Below are 17,628 nucleotides of genomic sequence, written 5' to 3'. Positions count from 1 at the left end.
AGGGACCCAGACTGGTTTTATAGGCTCCCGGACAGCAAGCAGCGTTGGTGTCCCAGCCAAGCCCCAGGGTCCCAGCCCCCGCAGAGGTTATGCAAATGAGGGGTGGAGAGCTATATGCAAATAAGGCCCCGCCTCCTCGGCGGGAGGGAATCCCTAGGTGTAGATATTCACACCTGCTGCCCCCGTCTGCTAGAGGTGGCACCCACGCACCAGTGAGACTGAGAGCCCAGGAAGAAGGCGACAGTGTAACCGGGAAAACCGAGGACCGAGGACTGGAATAGAGGCAAAAACCACCAGAGAAACAAAGATTCCAAGAGAAGAGTCTGAACTGCCGAGGCGAGACCAAAGTTTGGGACCTGACTTTCCCAGCCAAGCTCTTCTTGGGCGGGTGCTCACTGAGGGAGGGTGAGCGAGCTGTGGTCCCAGCTGGGGCTCTCTGGTCTCTCTTTCCTATGCCTCCTGGAGAAGTAGTGTCGGGGAGACTGGAGGGGCGGGGGAAGCGGGGTTCTTAGGGTTTGGGCCCAGCCTGTCCTGCTCAGGGCTGAAGTGTCCCAAGGAGTCCAGTGGTCGAGGTTACAGGGTGAGGGGTGGAAAACGCCTCGGCTGTGCTGGGAAGCCCGGCGTGCGGCTACGGGGGGGGGGGCACTGATGCTTCTGTTTTACTCCGGAAGTGCAAGCTGTCAGCTCACCTCATCCCCGGCCCTGCGGGAGTCGCTGTCCCTCACCACTCACCCGCTGGCTGCGGGTTCGACATGCTCCGTGCAAGACCAGAGGCACTGGTGCTCCTGGGGGCGCTGCTCACTGGACCCCTGGACCCAGCAGGTAAGTAGCAGGTACCCCTAACTGTGTGGTGCCCCCCAGTGTCTCGTGGGAGTGGGGGCAGTCAAGAGGCTCCCCTAAGCTGCAAGGTGGGCCAGATCTCTGCGAGGGTAAGCAGGGTGGGAAACTTCCCAGGGCTGCTTTGACATAGCACAGGCATTGGCCCTGGAGGCCGCCGGGCGTCTGGAGGGTCGTTCGGGATGCGCACAGAGGGGAAGCTGGGTCTCTGTGCCCACAGGTGGCCAGGAGGCGCTCTCGCTGCCCTGGGAAGTGCAGCGCTACGACGGCTGGTTCAACAATCTTAGGCATCACGAGCGCGGCGCTGCGGGTACGTGTGTGTCTCGTAGATCCCACGTGCAGAACCGGGAGCCAGGGAGGTGCACGCGACCCACAGAGCAACTGCCCGGGCGACGAGCTCTTACGCACCTCTAGGGCCGGGTTGGGTAAAGCTGGGCGTAGAGGGAGGTGGCCGGTTACGGTTATGCGCTTGGTGCTTCCTGGAAATCGAGCGCCCCGCGCGAACCCGGCTCGTCTTCGCCTGCAGGCTCGCGGCTGCAGCGCCTCGTGCCAGCCAGCTATGCGGACGGCGTGTACCAGGCGATGGAGGAGCCGCTGCTGCCCAACCCGCGCCGGCTCAGCGACGCCGCCACGCAGGGCCCGGCAGGGCTGTCCTCGCTCCGCAACCGCACAGTGCTAGGTGTCTTCTTCGGTGAGTTCAAGCAGCAGGCGGGGGCAGGGGGGACTGGAGCTGAGCTCGCCTTTGGTGCGAGGGAAAGAGCGAAAGAGATCACTAGGGTCGCTACTGCAGCTCCGCCAAGCTCCCTGGAAACAGGGACCTCCCGGCCCCCACATACACACACCTCGCAGCTTGCAAGCTTGCCTTCATCTTGAAAGGATTTGGGGTGTTGATGCAGGAGTGTTTACTACCAGACTGGGGATTTAGCTCATTGGCATAAGCACCTGCCTTGCAAGCAGGCGGTCGTGAGTTCGATCCTTGGTACCGATTTTTAAAAAAGGGTCTTTACTCTTCTGGTCTTTCCTTACACTTTACTTCAGTGGGGGGATGCCACCGGACCCCTGTCCCCACTTGAGTTCTTGGGGACCGAGTTTCCCAATAGGATTTTTAACCTCTTTGCTCCACAGATGGGGAAACTCTTGCTTTAGCTGTCTCGTTTGATCCTCTTAATACTTTACGAGGAGGATAAGAGGATCTTGTATTCCCATTTTGCATATTGTAACATCGAGCCTCACTGGGATTAAGCAGCGGGTCTGAGCCATCCTTGCACTGGGCCTCGGTGTTTTGACTCTTGGGGACCCTCGGAGGCCACACTGGCTCTGTGTCAAGAGGGTCGGGACTGGGTCACCCATACACTAGTGTGTGCCCTGTGCGTTCCAGGCTACCACGTGCTCTCGGATGTGGTGAGCGTCGACACCCCCGGCTGCCCCGCCGAGTTCCTAAACATCCGCATCCCACCTGGAGACCCCGTGTTCGACCCCGACGGGCATGGCGACGTCGTGCTGCCCTTCCAGAGGAGCCGCTGGGACCCCGAGACCGGACAGAGCCCCAGCAACCCCCGGGACCTGGTGAGGCCGGGGCGGCTGCGGGGCCGGAGCTGGTCCGAGACGGGGCGGAGCCGGGGTTCCCGCCCGCCCTGACCCCCGCCCGCCCGCCCGCCTCCCCAGACCAACCAGGTGACCGGCTGGCTGGACGGCAGCGCCATCTACGGGTCCGCGCACTCACGGAGCGACGCGCTGCGCAGCTTCTCCGGGGGGCGCCTGGCGTCGGGGCGCGACCCCGCCTTTCCGCGCGGCTCGCAAGACGCCCAGTTCGTGTGGACGGCGCCGGACCCCGCCACGGGCCAGGGCGGGCCCCGGGGGCTGTACGGTACGCGGGTGCGGGCGAGAGCGGCGGGGCAGCGGAGGAGGGCGCCCCTGCCCCTCCCCCCAGCGCGCCGCTCACCGCGCCCCCCGCGTCCCGCAGCCTTCGGGGCCGAGCGCGGCAACCGCGACCCCTTGGTGCAGGCGCTGGGGCTGCTGTGGTTCCGCTTCCACAACTGGTGGGCAGACAGGCTGGCCCGGGAGCACCCGCGCTGGGGCGACGAGGAGCTGTTCCAGCACGCGCGCAAGAGGGTCGTGGCCACCTACCAGGTCCTTGCCGCCCGCGGCCCCGCGCGCGCGCGCGTGTATGTGTGTGGGGGGTAAATCTGTGCTTCCTGCGGAGCGGCTGTCCCGAGCTCCCGTGGGTGATTGGGAACCCAGAGCTGCTTAGGCAAGGATCACCCCTCCTCCACCCTCTGGTTTTGGGGCGCCCCTTCCTTTGTGGGGTTCCTCTCTGGTGAGCGCCAGCTCCTCTTTGCCCAGCTGTCCCACGCCTTGCTTCTCTGTGCCCTCTGTGACCCGCAGAGCATCGCTATGTACGAGTGGCTGCCCAGCTTCCTGGGGAAGACACCCCCAGAGTATGAAGGTGAGGGGAGGGTGGGAGAAGAGAGGGTTTGCTGGAGGTTGGGGGTTATCTGTGGGCGTGGGGAGCTTAAAGTCTCAATGGTGTGCCCTCTTTCTCTGCCCCCAGGGTACCGCCCGTTTCTGGATCCCAGTGTCTCCCCAGAGTTCGTGGTGGCCTCAGAGCAGTTCTTCTCCACCATGGTGCCCCCTGGAGTGTACATGAGGTGTGGAGGGCTTGCAGGGCTGGAGGGCTGGCAGGACTGGAGCGCTCTGCTGTCGGATGTGCTAATGAGTGGTCTTGGGGCTTCCACTGGAGAGAGGAAGCAGAATGCAGGGAGCTGGAAACAGCTCCCTGGGCTGGGAGGTTTGGCCTTTGCAGAGGAGCTCAGTAGCTTTCCCAGTGTAAAAGTTTGGGGTGCTAAGTGTGTTATTTTTGGGTACCCCTCTCCTCTCTTTCTCTCCCCATACTGGACAAACAGCCTTCTCTGCCTTCAATAAAGTCCTCTGCCAAATCCCTGCTGTGCTTAGGAATTTCAGCCCCCCCCCCCAACCCTGGCCAACCCCTTTCAGCCCCACTTAGCCTTAGCTTCTGGCTTCCTTCATCACCCACTCGGCTTCTGAATCTCACAGAAACGCCAGTTGTCAATTCCGGAAGGTCCTGAGCACAAATTTCAGCAGCTCTCCAGCGCTCAGGCTCTGCAACAGCTACTGGAGCCGGGAGGTCAGCATGGGCAGGGCAGGGGCTGGGCACAAAGGGTCTGGTCAGTGTCTTCACACAATGGAAAAGCAGCAGGCTTGGTTCTTGCTTGTTGCTGCTATAGGTTGGTGGGAGATGAAGGGCAGGGAAAACTATCTGGGGGCAACTGCTCAAGAGAGTGTGGGAAGAAGTGAATGTGGGGGTCTCATACTCCTAGTCCCTCCTGCTCAGGAGGCTGAGGCAGGAGGATCACTTAAGCCTAGGAGTTCAAGCAACATAGCAAGACCCATTTCAGAGAGACAAAGAGAAAGAGCAAGAAAGAGAGACTAAAGTGCATTGCAATGGTCTGGGGTGAGAAGGTCTGATCTTTGTGGGAGGACCCCACAGCCTACCTTGAATGTTCTGTTTATTTTCAGAACCCCAATCTGAACAGTGCCCAGGAGGTGGATGAACTGCTGCTGGGCATGGCCTCCCAGATTTCGGAGAGGGAAGACAGAATAGTGGTCGAAGACCTGAGGGGTGAAGGCATGGGGGTTAGGGGGTCCTTTGGGTCCTCGTGGGCAGAGCTGGGGTCCCCAGAATACAGAGACACAGACACGAGCACAGATATCCAGCAGCCAGTAGAAAGGGAGTGTGGAGGGTTCTTCCTTACCCTTCAGCCCCACATGGCCCTGGTCTTAACTGTGTCTAAGTGTGGGGAGATGGGGGTCCCACAGCTGAGCCCAGTCAGGTGCCTAGAGATTTTTATCCAGCCCTGAAGGTAAGGAGGCACGGGGCGGAATGTTTTCTGCTTGGTGCCAAAATCCCTCTTGAATTTGAGAGGAAAAGTCTTGCCAGAAAAACTGGCTATGGTGACACCTGGTGACAATGGTCCCCAAACCAGGACAAGGTCAATACAGGCACAGATCTCACACAGCAGTGCAGGGGAGGGGCAGGGATGTGGCCAGGCAGGCAGCAGTGAGCCAGTCCCTCCACGCCCAGATTACTGGCCTGGCCCTGGCAAGTACTCCCGCACGGACTACGTGGCCAGCAGCATCCAGCGCGGCCGAGATATGGGCTTGCCCAGCTACAGCCAGGCCCTGCAAGCCCTCGGACAGGAGCCTCCGAAGAACTGGAGTGACCTCGGCCCCCACGTGGACCCCCAGGTCAGGAATGGTGATGACAGTGGTGGCCGCTGAAGCTGTCCTGTGGCAAGGCTGCACTAAGTCCTTCTGTGTCAGCGTGTTTAATCCTCGTGGGTGTGAGGCAGGCCATGGTGTTCTGTGTGCCCCTCACTGCTCTGCTGTGCCATCACAGAGAGTCATCCCTGGGGAGCTGCCACTGTCCAGCTCCGGGGCCCCCAGCTAGTGTTGGGCATGGGAGGTGGTCCTCAGGTGCCTGACAAGGTCTCAGCATAGTAGGGACACGGGCTCTTATTAGACCTGTGATCACCCCCTGACTACACACAACACACGTGCACACACACTTAATACCACCCACGGTACCCAGGTGTTGGAGGCCACCGCCGCCCTGTATAACCAGGACCTGTCGCGTCTGGAGCTTCTCCTAGGTGGGCTCCTGGAGAGCCATGGGGACCCTGGACCCCTGTTCAGCGCCATTGTCCTCGACCAGTTTGTGCGGCTTCGGGATGGTGACCGATACTGGTTTGAGAACACCAGGAACAGGTGAGACTGGCTGGGCCCCCGACCTGCCTGGACTTAGCCCCTAAAGGCCCTCAAGGGCCACCTCCCCCGTTACGCCTCCTCTGGATCTCTTCCCATCTGGCTCCGCAGAGCTGGGTGGATGGAGGCCTGAGTCCCCTCCTGCCCCTTCCCACCTAGGCTGTTCTCCGAGGAGGAGATTTCGGAAATCAGAAACACCACCCTGCGGGACGTGTTGGTCACTGTCACCGGGGTGAATGACGGGACCCTGCAGCCCAACGTCTTTGTCTGGAATGAAGGTTGGTGGCCTGAGGGACCACGGGTGACAGTAGGCGAAGGACTGAGACCTCGGGGCGGAATCACAGGCTGCTGTCCAGGGAGCCAGGCCGGGGAGGGATAGCACAGGCAGAGGTGGACGAGTGGGACAAGGAAGGGGGCTGTGAGGAGGAGCCAGGTCCAGGGAGGCTGGCTGGGGAGAGTGGAGCGAGCAGAGGGCGGGGCTGCCCAAGGGGCAGCACCTCCACACTGGGCCCTCCATGCCCTGTCCCCCAGGGGGCCCCTGCCCACAGCCCCGGCAACTCACCACGAATGGCCTGCCCCCCTGTGTGTCCCTCACTGTGATTGACTACTTCGAGGGCAGCGGCGCGGGCTACGGCCTGATCATCGTGACCCTCTGCTGCTTCCCGCTAGGTGGGCTTCTTCTCCCTTCTGTCCTCTGCTTCCCTGAGACCCCGCAGGCCGCTCCCTACCTGCCTGCTTAAGGAACCCCTTCCTGGTGCTGCTTCCCGGCCAGGCTGGGAAGAGAAGGGCTGTGGTGGCGGCCAACTTCTCCACCCCACTGGCCCTCTGGTCCCCCGCAGTGAGCCTGGTTGGCGCTGGAGTGATTGCCCATTTCCGGAATCGAGAGCGCAAGAGGCTGCAAAGAAGCGGCAAAGAGAGTATAAAAAAGGAAGTGGCCAAGGACGGGGTGATGGGTGAGCAGGGGCTGAGGGGTGAGGGAGGAGGGGAGACCGGCCCCGAGGGAAAGGACAGGAGGAAGCTGGCTGTGGGGCTCAACTGCTGCCCAACTGTTCCTGCCTCAGCGATGGAGTGGCCAGGCCCCAACGAGAGGAGCTATGCTGTCACCGTCCAGCTGCTCCCAGACAGGAGCTTGCAGGTCCTGGACAGCCATCTGTCCGTGCTCCGCACCGTGCAGCTGCGGCCCCCACAGCAGGTCCACCTCATCCTGTCCAGCAACCGAGGCTGCCGCACCCTGCTGCTCAAAGTCCCCAAGGAGTATGACCTGGTATGGCCCAGCCTACCTTCTGGAGAGAGGAACTCCTGGCAGAGACCTGCAGGCTTGCCCTGACCCCAGAGGCTGCTGTCCTGTCCCGGATGGAAGCCCAGCTCCGGACACTGCAGTGGGGTCTCCCTCTCACCCAGGTGCTGCAGTTTAACTCAGAAGGGGAGCGTGGCGCCTTCGTGCAGCTGCTGCGGGACCTGTGCGAGTGCTGGGCTCTGGGCCTTCGTGTGGCTGAGATGGGCGAGACCCAGCTGCTCAGGGAGGCAGTGACCAAGCAGCAGCGGGGCCGCATCCTGGAGGTCTTCTTCAGACACCTTTTTGCTCAGGTGCCGTGCTCTTGCCCCCTGGTGACCACCCAGCCCAAGGGAGGGGGCTGGCCTGGAATGGACAAACCAAATTCCCACACTTGGATGGCCCTAGGTGTGACCTGGCCTTGCCACACACAAGATCACATCATCTCCCCTCAGGGCCTGCAGCTCCTCATCTATAAAGCTGTGATTACGTCTGTGTTGAGGGTGAGGTGGGATAGTCCATTAGAGGCGTTCTCTAAGGCCCATAAAGGTTGGCCCTGGACCTCCTGCTGTTGACCTTGCTTGGGAACTTAGAAATGGTAGAAATGCAAGTCCTTAGTCTCCTCCCCAGCCAGATCGAGATGGCTGTGTTACTGGCTGGAGTTTGAAAATCACCTTTCTGTGCATCACACCTGGCCTGAGGGTGTCGTACGCATTTAACAAACAGTGGTTCCTCGTGACTTTTAAACTCCTTGCTCATGGCAGAGTCCAGATTCAGGGCAGCCCCGCTGGATTGACATGAGAGCACACATACCTCCCATCTTCCCCTCTGGTCCACCTCATCTACAACCAGCATTGCCCCGGTGTCTTCCACCTCGAACCGCCCCCTCCACTGTGCTACCCTCAATGCCATGGCGCTTGGGTCCCCAGGGACGCGGGCAGGCTCTGAGGTTCATTGTCCCCTAGCCCAGCAGAACCTCGAGCCACCATGCCCGAAGCACCAGGAACAGGGCTCCTTCCGCCTTTCTGAAGTGAACTTTGGGACCTTGCCAACTCTCTGAAGCTTCTCCTTCTCCCCCTCCCTCTGCTGCTGCCCGAGTGCAGGTGCTGGACATCAACCAGGCGGATGCGGGGACCCTGCCCCTGGACTCGTCCAGGAAGGTGCATGAGGCCCTAACGTGTGAGCTGAGCAGGGCCGAGTTTGCAGAGTCCCTGGGCTTGAAGCCGCAGGACATGTTTGTGGAGTCCATGTTCTCACTGGCTGACAAGGACGGCAATGGCTACCTGTCCTTCCGGGAGTTCCTGGACATCCTGGTGGTCTTCATGAAAGGTAAGGCCTGCCTGGGGGACAACAGGCCATCAGAGAGACCCGTGGGCAGGGAGGCAGCTGTGTTCCCGTTCTCTGCCAGGCTCCGCGGAGGACAAGTCGCGCCTGATGTTCACCATGTATGACCTGGATGGGAACGGCTTCCTTTCCAAGGACGAGTTCTTCACCATGTTGCGGTATGGGCGCATATGTCCCTATGGCTCAACCAGGAAGCAGAGCAGGCAGGTTGTCAGTGAGATGACCGGATACTGCATCCCAGGCCCTCAGAGCATCGGCTTCTGTACTGCCAGCCTCGGCCAGAAAGGTTTCGTTAGTTTAAAAAATAACCAAGCATAGTGAGAAACCCAACACCCCTGTGACCAACCAGCAAAGTCCTCTGGCATCGGTGACCACAGTACATCAGATCTTTTACTGTGTGTCCCAAGCAATGAAATGATGGGCGGATGACTTTGGTCTCTGTCCTTGGAGCCCCCTCAGCTTCTCATCCTGAAGTTGCCTTGGTAGCACGGCCCGCTCTGGGATCTGAGGTGGGCTTCTTCAGCTTCCCACATGCTAAGAGATTGGCACATAGCCGGCAGCCCCTTAGCGTCACTCTGGATACTCCCCATCCCAGCCCCGTCCCTCCGCATCTGCCTCACCTGGGCTCTGGCTTCCAGAAGGCCCAGCCCATTGCAGTCCGTCCTTCAGCACTGTGTCACTGTGGCTGAGCTCTCCCTTCTGCCCATCCCTCAGTGCAGGTCTGACTGAGTCTCGGTGGAACAATGCCTGGTGTTTGCTGTACCATCCGGGCCCAGGTCTTTCTCTGCTGGACTTGTGCACACATTTGCATAGATGGTTTGTCCAAGCTAAGGAAAGACCATGGCCACCACCTCGGCCACAGTGCAGTGAGACCAAGTGTGCAGACACGTCGATCCATCTGTGGCCTGCGGTGTCTGCTTCCAGGGTGTACAAGCTGTGTGCAGACACAGGAAGCAGCAGCTCTGCGGCAGAACCCCTGCCCAGCCATCTGATCCCTTCCCTTTCGCTGGGGCTGGGGAAGGGGAGTCTGAGGGGGTGACCTGGAATGCATCCACAAAAGGATGCAAGCCAAGAGCTGGCCGTAAGGGAGGGTGCGGCACCCTGAGCGGCCTTGCAGTAATTAGATGCTGTCCCAGCAGTAGATCCCCATGCTCCAGAGCTGCTTTTTGTAGCTGGTTAAGGTCAAATTATTTCTGCCTTGATTTGATGAGCACCTGCTGGTGCCATTTCCTGGGTCACCGGTGACCACAGTACATGGTCATGCCCTGCCCCTCCCCAGGCCCAACCTTGTGGGTGACAGGCTGCTTGCTCTCTCTTGGGTCCCCCAGGTCCTTCATCGAGATCTCCAACAACTGCCTGTCCAAGGCCCAGCTGGCTGAGGTGGTGGAGTCCATGTTCCGAGAGGCGGGCTTCCAGGACAAGGAGGAGCTGACCTGGGAGGACTTCCACTTCCTGCTGCGGGACCACAACAGCGAGCTACGCTTCACGCAGCTCTGCATCAAGGGCAAAGGCAGAGGAAAAGGTGTGTGTGTGTGTATAAAGGATGTGTTCAGAATGAGAGTTCTCAATGCACAGGCCCTGAGGCTTTTTCTTCTCCGGTGCTTGGTATCCAGGATTGGGCAGGGCATGGTATTCCATGCCACCATCTACACATGTCCAGTCTGCACAGAGGTGCTCGCTGAAAGCCAGCCTGCACGCCACTCCCAGCCGGGGGCATTGTCCTGGCTTGTACATAGCCACAGCAGTGTCACTGTTTTCTTTACGCAAAGGACACAAAAACTGGCACATCCCTGTAATGGCAGCACTTGGGAGCCTGAGGCAGGAGGATCATGAGTTTGAGGCCAACCTGGGCTACAATGTGAGAACTTGTCTTAAAAAAAGAAAAGAAATCAGGCACGGTAGTGCACTCCTGAATTCCCAGTACTTGGGAGGCTGAGGCAGGAGGGTTGCTGCAAGTTCAAGACCAGCCTGGGCTACAAAGTGAGCTCAAGGCCAGCCTGAACTGCACAGTGAGCCCCTGTCACAAAAAGACAAAAAGAAAAAAGAAAGAAAGAAAAGAAAAAGGAAACTTAGAAAGGCTGGCTGCCCCTGTGCAGGGAGTAGTACCTCTTTATCTGATCAAATATGGTGGCACTGCCATCTGCTCAGCATGGAGAAGGAGGAGAACAGGACCAGAACCAAGGCTCAGGACATGACAGGGTCACCAGCAAGTGCCCCCCAACTTACCCCACGGGGAAGCCAGGCCAGACTCCCTTTTCCATTCCAGGTTTTAGAGACGTCTCCAAGCAAAACAGCAACTTTCGGGTCTCTTTCATCACTCGGACCCCAGGAGAGTGGTGAGCAGGGGGCACATTGGCCAGGCACTCCATCCCCTGCAGAATATCCCAGGGAGGAGGAGGGTTGGCCAGTGGGCTGGGCTCAGGCCACCCCAACTCCAGTTCGGGCTGCTGCAAAGCCAGGCTCTCTCCCTGCCACTCCAGACAACAGATGAGCCACTCCTGCCCCACCCAGCTTTGGCCTGGCAGTTCTCCAGGCTGTCAGGACATGGGGTGAACATTTCCTTTTCAGCTCCGGAACCCTGGACCTGGCCCTCCCTGCCTCAGAGACCCCTGAGCTGGGCAGTCCTGAGCTGAAGAAGAGGTTTGGCAAAAAGTGAGTGTTTCCGAGATCTTGGGGCCCACTGAGGAATGGAGAGAAGGCCCAAGGGCTCTGGGCCCTACCTACACCCCCTTGATTTAAAGGAACCATCCTGAGTCTCATTCCATTTGTTCCTGACCCCATGGGGGCCTAGAGGGCTGGGGTGACTTTTTATTCTCTCTCTACCCTGACCTTGTTCTTCAGGCAAAGGGCATGGCTCAGAGGGAGCACCGAGATGGTAGTGAGGGGTCTCCTGGCTCCTGCTGCAGGGGCAGGGCGAGGGCTGCAGAACAAAGCAGGAGCAGGAGGAGGAGGAGGAGTCAAGGGAGGTTGTTAAGGCAGGCAGAGATGAGTCAGGGTCGGACAGGAGGCTGCTTCCTGCCTTCCTCTTATGGCCCATCCTGGCCCTGGAGGTCACCTGGCCTGCCTGCATGGGTGGCCCTGGGGACTCGCAAGTCTTTATGAAATTTAAAGACCCAGGGAGGTCCTCCTCTCTCACCCACCCCCTCTCCTCAAAGGGCCCTGGGGTCGGGCCCCCGGCCGTACACGGAGGCCCTGCAGGAGAAGATGCCGAGGGGCTTCGTGGCCCAGAAGCTGCAGCACTTCAAGCGCTTCGTGGAGAACTACCGGCGCCACATTGTGTGCACTGTCATCTTCTCGGCCATCTGCGTGGGCCTCTTTGCGGACCGAGCCTACTGTGAGGGCCTGGGAAGAGGGGAGCGCTCCCGACCCGGGCCTGGCTCACCCGGCCCAGCTGACCCACCCCACTCTGGCCGCAGACTACGCCTTCGCCTCGCCACCCACGGACATTGAAGAGACCACGTACGTGGGCATCATCCTGTCGCGGGGCACGGCGGCCAGCGTCTCCTTTATGTTCTCCTACATCCTGCTCACCATGTGCCGCAACCTCATCACCTTCTTGCGGGAGACCTTCCTCAACCGCTACATCCCCTTTGATGCCGCCGTGGACTTCCACCGCTGGATCGCCATGGGCGCGGTGCTCTTAGCCAGTGCGCACGCAGCCCCCTAGGGGGACTGGCGAGGAGCCCGGGGTCCTTCAGCCTGTCCCTCCTCCTCTGTCCCTCAGGGCTGGGAGAGTGCACCCCATGTGGCGGCTCTGACGTGAGCCTCTCTTTCAGTCTTGCACAGTGTTGGCCATGTGCTCAACGTCTACATCTTCTCAGTCAGCCCCCCCAGCCTGCTAGCCTGCGTGTTCCCCAAAGTCTTTGTGATTGACGGGTCAGTGCGGGGTCTCCCGGAGCGGGCCTCAGGGTAGACGAGGAGTAGATGGCCGGGACCCTTGCTCCTGCAGAGCTCTGACTTGGGATGGCTGGGAGGGGGTCACTTTGCCCTCCATCCCGAAGGGCCCAGCAGGAAGAAGCTGGCATTCTTTCCCATAGGTATTTGGCACAAGGCTCCTGCTGTCCTGGTTCACAGTCCCTTCACTGGGCAGGCACTTATGGACTGCATTTTTGCGGTCCATCTGGCTCCAGAGATAGGAATGTGGAGATACTGTCTCTTGACAGCTGCGTATGGAGTATTTATTGTGTGCCCAGGAATAGAAGAATGGGCAAAGCATAAGCCCTCATGACTTGTAGAGTAATAATCTCAGCACTCCAGGAGCCAAGGGGAACTACAACCAGGGAGCTTACAGTGATGCGAGAGGAAAGGGGCTGGCAGTGCAGTGGGCGGGTGCTGGGACTGGTGCTGTGCTCCATGGGAACTCGTTGGCCGTGGAAGCCAGGCCAGCAGCAAGAGGCAGCCTGTATGTGACCGTGGTGGCATCCTCCCGCCCTGGTACAGCTCACTGGGTCTCTGCTCCCCAGGTCTAAGATTCCCCCGAAGTACTACTGGTGGTTCTTCGAGACCGTTCCAGGTATTGTGGGACCTGAGGGTTCCCCTGAGGATGCCTCCCTGAACACACACTGGTTCATAGTGGCCATGAGGTTCATGTCCAGCCCCGGCTGCGGCCTCTCCTGGGATGAGAGGGAGGGAGGGCAGAATGGCAGTGCGCTCTGGCGTATTTCAGCCCAGACTGAAGTCCCAGGTTCCTCTGATTGACTTCCTGTCCCCAGGTACATCAGGGGTGCTCCTGCTCCTGGTCCTGGCCATCATGTATGTCTTCGCCTCCCACCACTTCCGCCGCCGCAGCTTCCAGGCCTTCTGGCTGACACACCACCTCTACGTCCTGCTTTATGCCCTGGTGAGGGCCAGGCTGGGGCCGAGAATCTGGATGGGCTGGGAGGCCGGTAAAGGAGGGATCGTTAGACCCAAGGGCTCAGACTGAACCCCTGAGTTCTGTGGCTTCAGACTCAAGCCTATGCCACCAACCCAGGGATTAGGCCAGGCCTGACACCCAGCAGGAAGTGCCGAGGTGGGGGACCCGCTCATGACTGGACCCGAGCTGCACTAACTGGCCGTGTCTTTAGCTCATTATCCACGGCAGCTATGCCCTGATTCAGCTGCCCAGTTTCCACATCTATTTCCTGGTCCCGGCCATCATCTACGGTGGGGACAAGCTGGTGAGCCTGAGCCGGAAGAAGGTGGAGATCGGCGTGGTGAAGGCCGAGCTGCTGCCCTCAGGTACCGGCCTGGCCTGACCTGCGTGCGGAGAACCAGACGTGGGTTCCTGGGCCTCACTGGAGCCTCAGGCCTCCGACATCCTTATGGCCTCACATCGACTTGGGACCCCTGAAGCTTTGCTGGTGGAAGTGCAGCACTCGGAAGGGCTGGGCCTGCCCCTGAGGTCCTGCACACAGTGGGGCACCAGGAACTGTGGGAGGCAGCAAAAGCAAGGCAGGAGGATTTGAGGGTGATTCCGACCCCAACATGGGTGGCCAGGTGCAGGGCGGCCAGGCGGGGAGCCGTGTGTCCTCTCTGAGCAGCACCCCCGTGGTTAGGCAGATGGCCCCGAATCCCAAACAGGGCTCCTGGAGGTGCAGGACAGTGTTAGGTGTCAGAGATCAAGGGAGGGACAGCTGGTGAATTCTGAGGGACCCCATGGCTCCCGAGGTCCCTTCATCCTGCAGGCCAGGACTCTTCTCCAGGACAAGGAGGACAAATAAAGGAGGAGAAGGGCTGAACAGGGAGCAGAGAACCCCAACTCTTGTGTTACCCAGAACACAGAAAGGGAGATGTTCCTCCCGTTTGCCCTGGTCCCAGAGCCCTGTGATACTCCTTGGGCCTCAGGAGGATGGGAAGGACAGGTCAGTCCCTAAGGACCAGGAGTGGCTTCTGATTTTTTCTCTCCCCTCCCCATGACCCCCAGGAGTGACCCACCTGCGCTTCCAGCGGCCCCAGGGCTTCGAGTACAAGTCAGGGCAGTGGGTGCGGATCGCCTGCCTGGCTCTGGGAACTAATGAGTACCACCCCTTCACGCTGACCTCTGCACCCCACGAGGACACACTCAGCCTGCACATCCGGGCAGTGGGGCCCTGGACTACCCGCCTCCGGGAGCTCTACACGCCCCTGACAGGCAATGGAGGTGCCACCTACCCAAAGGTACCCCGCTTCTGGGCCTCTGCTGTGGCAGAGGGTCCCTGCTTGCCCTGCCTGAGCCTAGATACTCCAGCCACCCAACACCAGGCTGGGGGAGGCTAGAGAACCCCAGAGAGGCTAGGATGCCCTCCAAAACTCCTGCCCAATCCTGGCTCAGAGGTGGGGTGAGGCTGGGCCCCCCTCATCTCTCTCTCCTTTTGGCAGCTGTACCTCGATGGACCGTTTGGAGAGGGGCACCAGGAATGGCACAAGTTCGAGGTGTCGGTGCTGGTAGGAGGGGGCATCGGGGTCACCCCTTTTGCCTCCATCCTCAAAGACCTGGTCTTCAAATCATCCTTGGGCAGCCAGATGCTCTGTAAAAAGGTGGGCGTTCCTCCTTCTTTCTTCAGAGGGGGAGCGGGTGGCTCGGTGCTTCCCAGCAACACCATTCAGGGCAATGGAGAAAGCTTCCGGCTCCCAGGTGCTGGATCTGCAGGGGCCACTGACAGCCAGCAGCTGAGATGATGGGCTTGGAGGGATGGAGGGCACAGGTGTAGCCAGGGACCCCTGCTAGCATCTGTCCCTCAGAGGCCCAGAGATAGCTGGTGGCATCTGTGGGTACCTGGGAGTTCCCTGTCTCTCTGGGAAAGTGCCCAGATGCAGGATGCAGGGATCCTGGGCTGAGCTAGCCCCGTGCTCCCCAGATCTATTTCATCTGGGTGACGCGAACCCAGCGGCAGTTCGAGTGGCTGGCTGACATCATCCGGGAGGTGGAGGAGAACGACCTCCAGGACCTGGTCTCCGTGCACATCTACATCACCCAGCTGGCCGAGAAGTTCGACCTAAGGACCACCATGCTGGTAGGCCGGGGGTTGGGGCGGGGGGGTGGTGCAGGCCGGGCTGTCGGGGCTGAGAGTCGGCCCCAAGGCCTGGCTGTGACCCCCGTGTGTCCCCCCAGTACATCTGTGAGCGGCACTTCCAGAAGGTGCTGAACCGGAGTCTGTTCACGGGCCTGCGCTCTGTCACCCACTTTGGCCGGCCGCCATTCGAGGCCTTCTTCAACTCCCTGCAGGAGGTGCACCCCCAGGTCAGTGCGGCCTTCACACCCGGACCTCTGCTCTCCCTCTGCTGGTTGTCTTGGCCCTGAGTCCTGTGCAGCTCAGTTCTGAGCAGAGAGCCCCAGCTCCGGCCCTGGGGTGGCATCGAGGGTTGGAGGAGGACTTCAGCCCCCCAATAGCCAAAGCCTCCTCTTGGGGACTGGGGTAGAAAGCAGACCTTTGTGGGGAGCGAGTGTCTCAAGGATCCCAGCCTCTCTTCTCGCCATCACCCAACAGGTGTACAAGATCGGGGTGTTCAGCTGCGGGCCCCCAGGCATGACCAAGAACGTGGAGAAGGCCTGTCAGCTCATCAACCGGCAGGACCGCGCACGCTTCCTGCACCACTATGAGAACTTCTAGGCCTGCCCTCCCTGTCCCAGGCCGGTGGTCCTGCCCTGGCTCTGCCGCCCACATTGCTGTCAGTGCCTGCTGTCAGTGTCTGCCCCCATGGCCTGTCTGTCCCACGCTGGAGGAGAGGGAAGAGGCTGCCTCAGCCCCAGCCCCAGCCCCAGCCAGGGAGGTTTGTGGGTCGCCAGTCTGCTTGTGCCATCTGTAGAAGTGCAAGTATGCAAACATTGGTTCTTTCCCATCAGCCCTGTTTCTCTTTTTTGCTGTGGTGTTTTCTTGAAGGAGGAGGGAGTCGGGTATCTGAGCTGGAATCCTCCCAGAGCCTAGCTGAAACCCGACGGCCTCCCCTCAGACCCCTGGGCCTCTTCCCTCAGCTCCAGCAAGGAGCAGCCCCACCCCCAGCCTGCTTGGTCCCAGAGGGCCAGGAGCCTGAGGAGGACACCAAGGGACAGAGGTGCCTCCAGTTCTGATGTCCCAGTGTCTGCCCCACTGCCCGCCGCCCTGAGGCCCTGGTAGGCCCTGTTGGAGTTCACTGGGGCGGTTCCTGGGTCATTACAAATAAAGCTGCTGTGAACACTCTTGGGTGTCCTGTCTGGTGAACACTACGCACCATTTCCCTTGGCTCTGTCTGGCCGTGGGGTTTCTCCAGGCAAGTGAATGTGTAGCAGGTGATATTTCAGGCCGAGTCCTCACCCCTAGTGAGCCTCTGCTCCCCTCTGGGTTTACAGAGAGGCTGGTTCCTGAGCCTGTGTACTGAAGGCATCTCTGGTGAAACCAGACAAACACCAGATGGGGATGCAAAAGACCTGGGCTGCAGATGCTTCTCCTGCATGTGAAAAGCGCAGAGGGAAGCCCCTTAACCCATCCTAGAGCGTCGCCCCAGTTACTCACGTCTCTGTGAAGGTATTGAGAAGCCAGATAGCAATGCTGTCCCAACAACTGCGCAGATGAGGAAATGTCTAAGAATCTATTACATAACTGCAGCGAGCGGTGATTATTCATCCTCCGGTTTACAGTGTCCCCACCTCCTGTCCCCTGCCAGGTGACACCAATCCCTTATCCTGATCTCCAGGCCCCTAAGCCTCTGCCTGAACTTGATTGCCAGATCTGACCCAGTAAGATGAGTGCCTTCTCACTCCCTTCCAGAAACTTCCCCATGTGTGCCCAATCCTAGCTCAGCTGTCCATGCTAGGCTGCAGGATGGTCCCAATCGCTGGAGACAATGTGGTCACTGAAGACGGGGCTCTGGCCAGCTCTGACCCCAACCTCGGGCACTGCTAGCTGTGTGCCTGGCTGGGGACGGGAGATGGGGACACTGTCACCAGGTGGGACATGGTGTCATGACCATGAGGAGCCCTGGGAAGCACTCAACTTGCCTGGCTGTGGACGTCAGCGCTGGGCGTGTGTTCACATGAGCCAGCCGGACACCTTGTCTGTCCCGCACAGGTCCTCAGAGTCCCTGGGTGAGGGGCTAAAAGGTGAATACTTGCAGGCCTGTGAGGAGCAGCCCCAGACGATGCTACCTTTCTAGAAAGTCCCACTGCACTCTCTTCGGGCAGGGACTGTAGGGCAGCACCAGGTGGCCTTCAGGCAATACACACTCAGCTTCAGAAGGCTAAGTCATAAAAGTGTATGCGGAGCAGAGGTCACACTCGGGGAAATACATAGCCAAAGGATGAGGTGAGAGTGACTCAGAGGGAATTTGTGAAAATTTTCATCCTGATCGTTAAAGGAAGCAAACCTCCTCTCCTCTGGGTGACAGATGCTACCCTTGGGCCCTGGGACACAGCCCAGTCCCTCAGGGATAGCATGAGGGTGAGACTACTGAAACAG

The 17,628-nt window shown here is 59.9% G+C and overlaps 1 protein-coding gene across 1 annotated transcript; it reads left to right on the top strand.

The window, feature by feature from the left end:
- Positions 1 to 56: 56 nt before the first annotated feature.
- On the top strand, positions 57 to 16,374 carry Duox2 (dual oxidase 2). The gene is made up of 34 exons (XM_003471842.5): positions 57 to 405; positions 672 to 822; positions 1,058 to 1,147; positions 1,364 to 1,528; positions 2,216 to 2,403; positions 2,503 to 2,704; positions 2,801 to 2,967; positions 3,223 to 3,283; positions 3,389 to 3,485; positions 3,892 to 3,982; positions 4,375 to 4,477; positions 4,940 to 5,103; positions 5,447 to 5,622; positions 5,779 to 5,897; positions 6,151 to 6,288; positions 6,459 to 6,572; positions 6,681 to 6,883; positions 7,021 to 7,206; positions 7,996 to 8,221; positions 8,301 to 8,394; positions 9,565 to 9,758; positions 10,503 to 10,572; positions 10,805 to 10,888; positions 11,392 to 11,570; positions 11,653 to 11,883; positions 12,013 to 12,112; positions 12,700 to 12,749; positions 12,949 to 13,076; positions 13,303 to 13,456; positions 14,142 to 14,374; positions 14,576 to 14,734; positions 15,055 to 15,210; positions 15,309 to 15,437; positions 15,685 to 16,374. Exons 2-34 carry the CDS (start codon positions 753 to 755, stop codon positions 15,805 to 15,807), a joined length of 4,644 nt encoding a protein of 1,547 aa, XP_003471890.1. The 5' UTR covers positions 57 to 405; positions 672 to 752; the 3' UTR covers positions 15,808 to 16,374.
- Positions 16,375 to 17,628: the final 1,254 nt, after the last annotated feature.

This window comes from Cavia porcellus, unplaced genomic scaffold (assembly GCF_034190915.1).
Source record: "Cavia porcellus strain 051 isolate PalLab524CR breed Dunkin Hartley unplaced genomic scaffold, mCavPor4.1 scaffold_1, whole genome shotgun sequence".
Taxonomy (NCBI): Eukaryota; Metazoa; Chordata; class Mammalia; order Rodentia; family Caviidae; genus Cavia; species Cavia porcellus.
The sequence above is the reverse complement of the archived record's forward strand: the minus strand, read 5'-3'. Positions and strand labels throughout refer to the sequence as shown.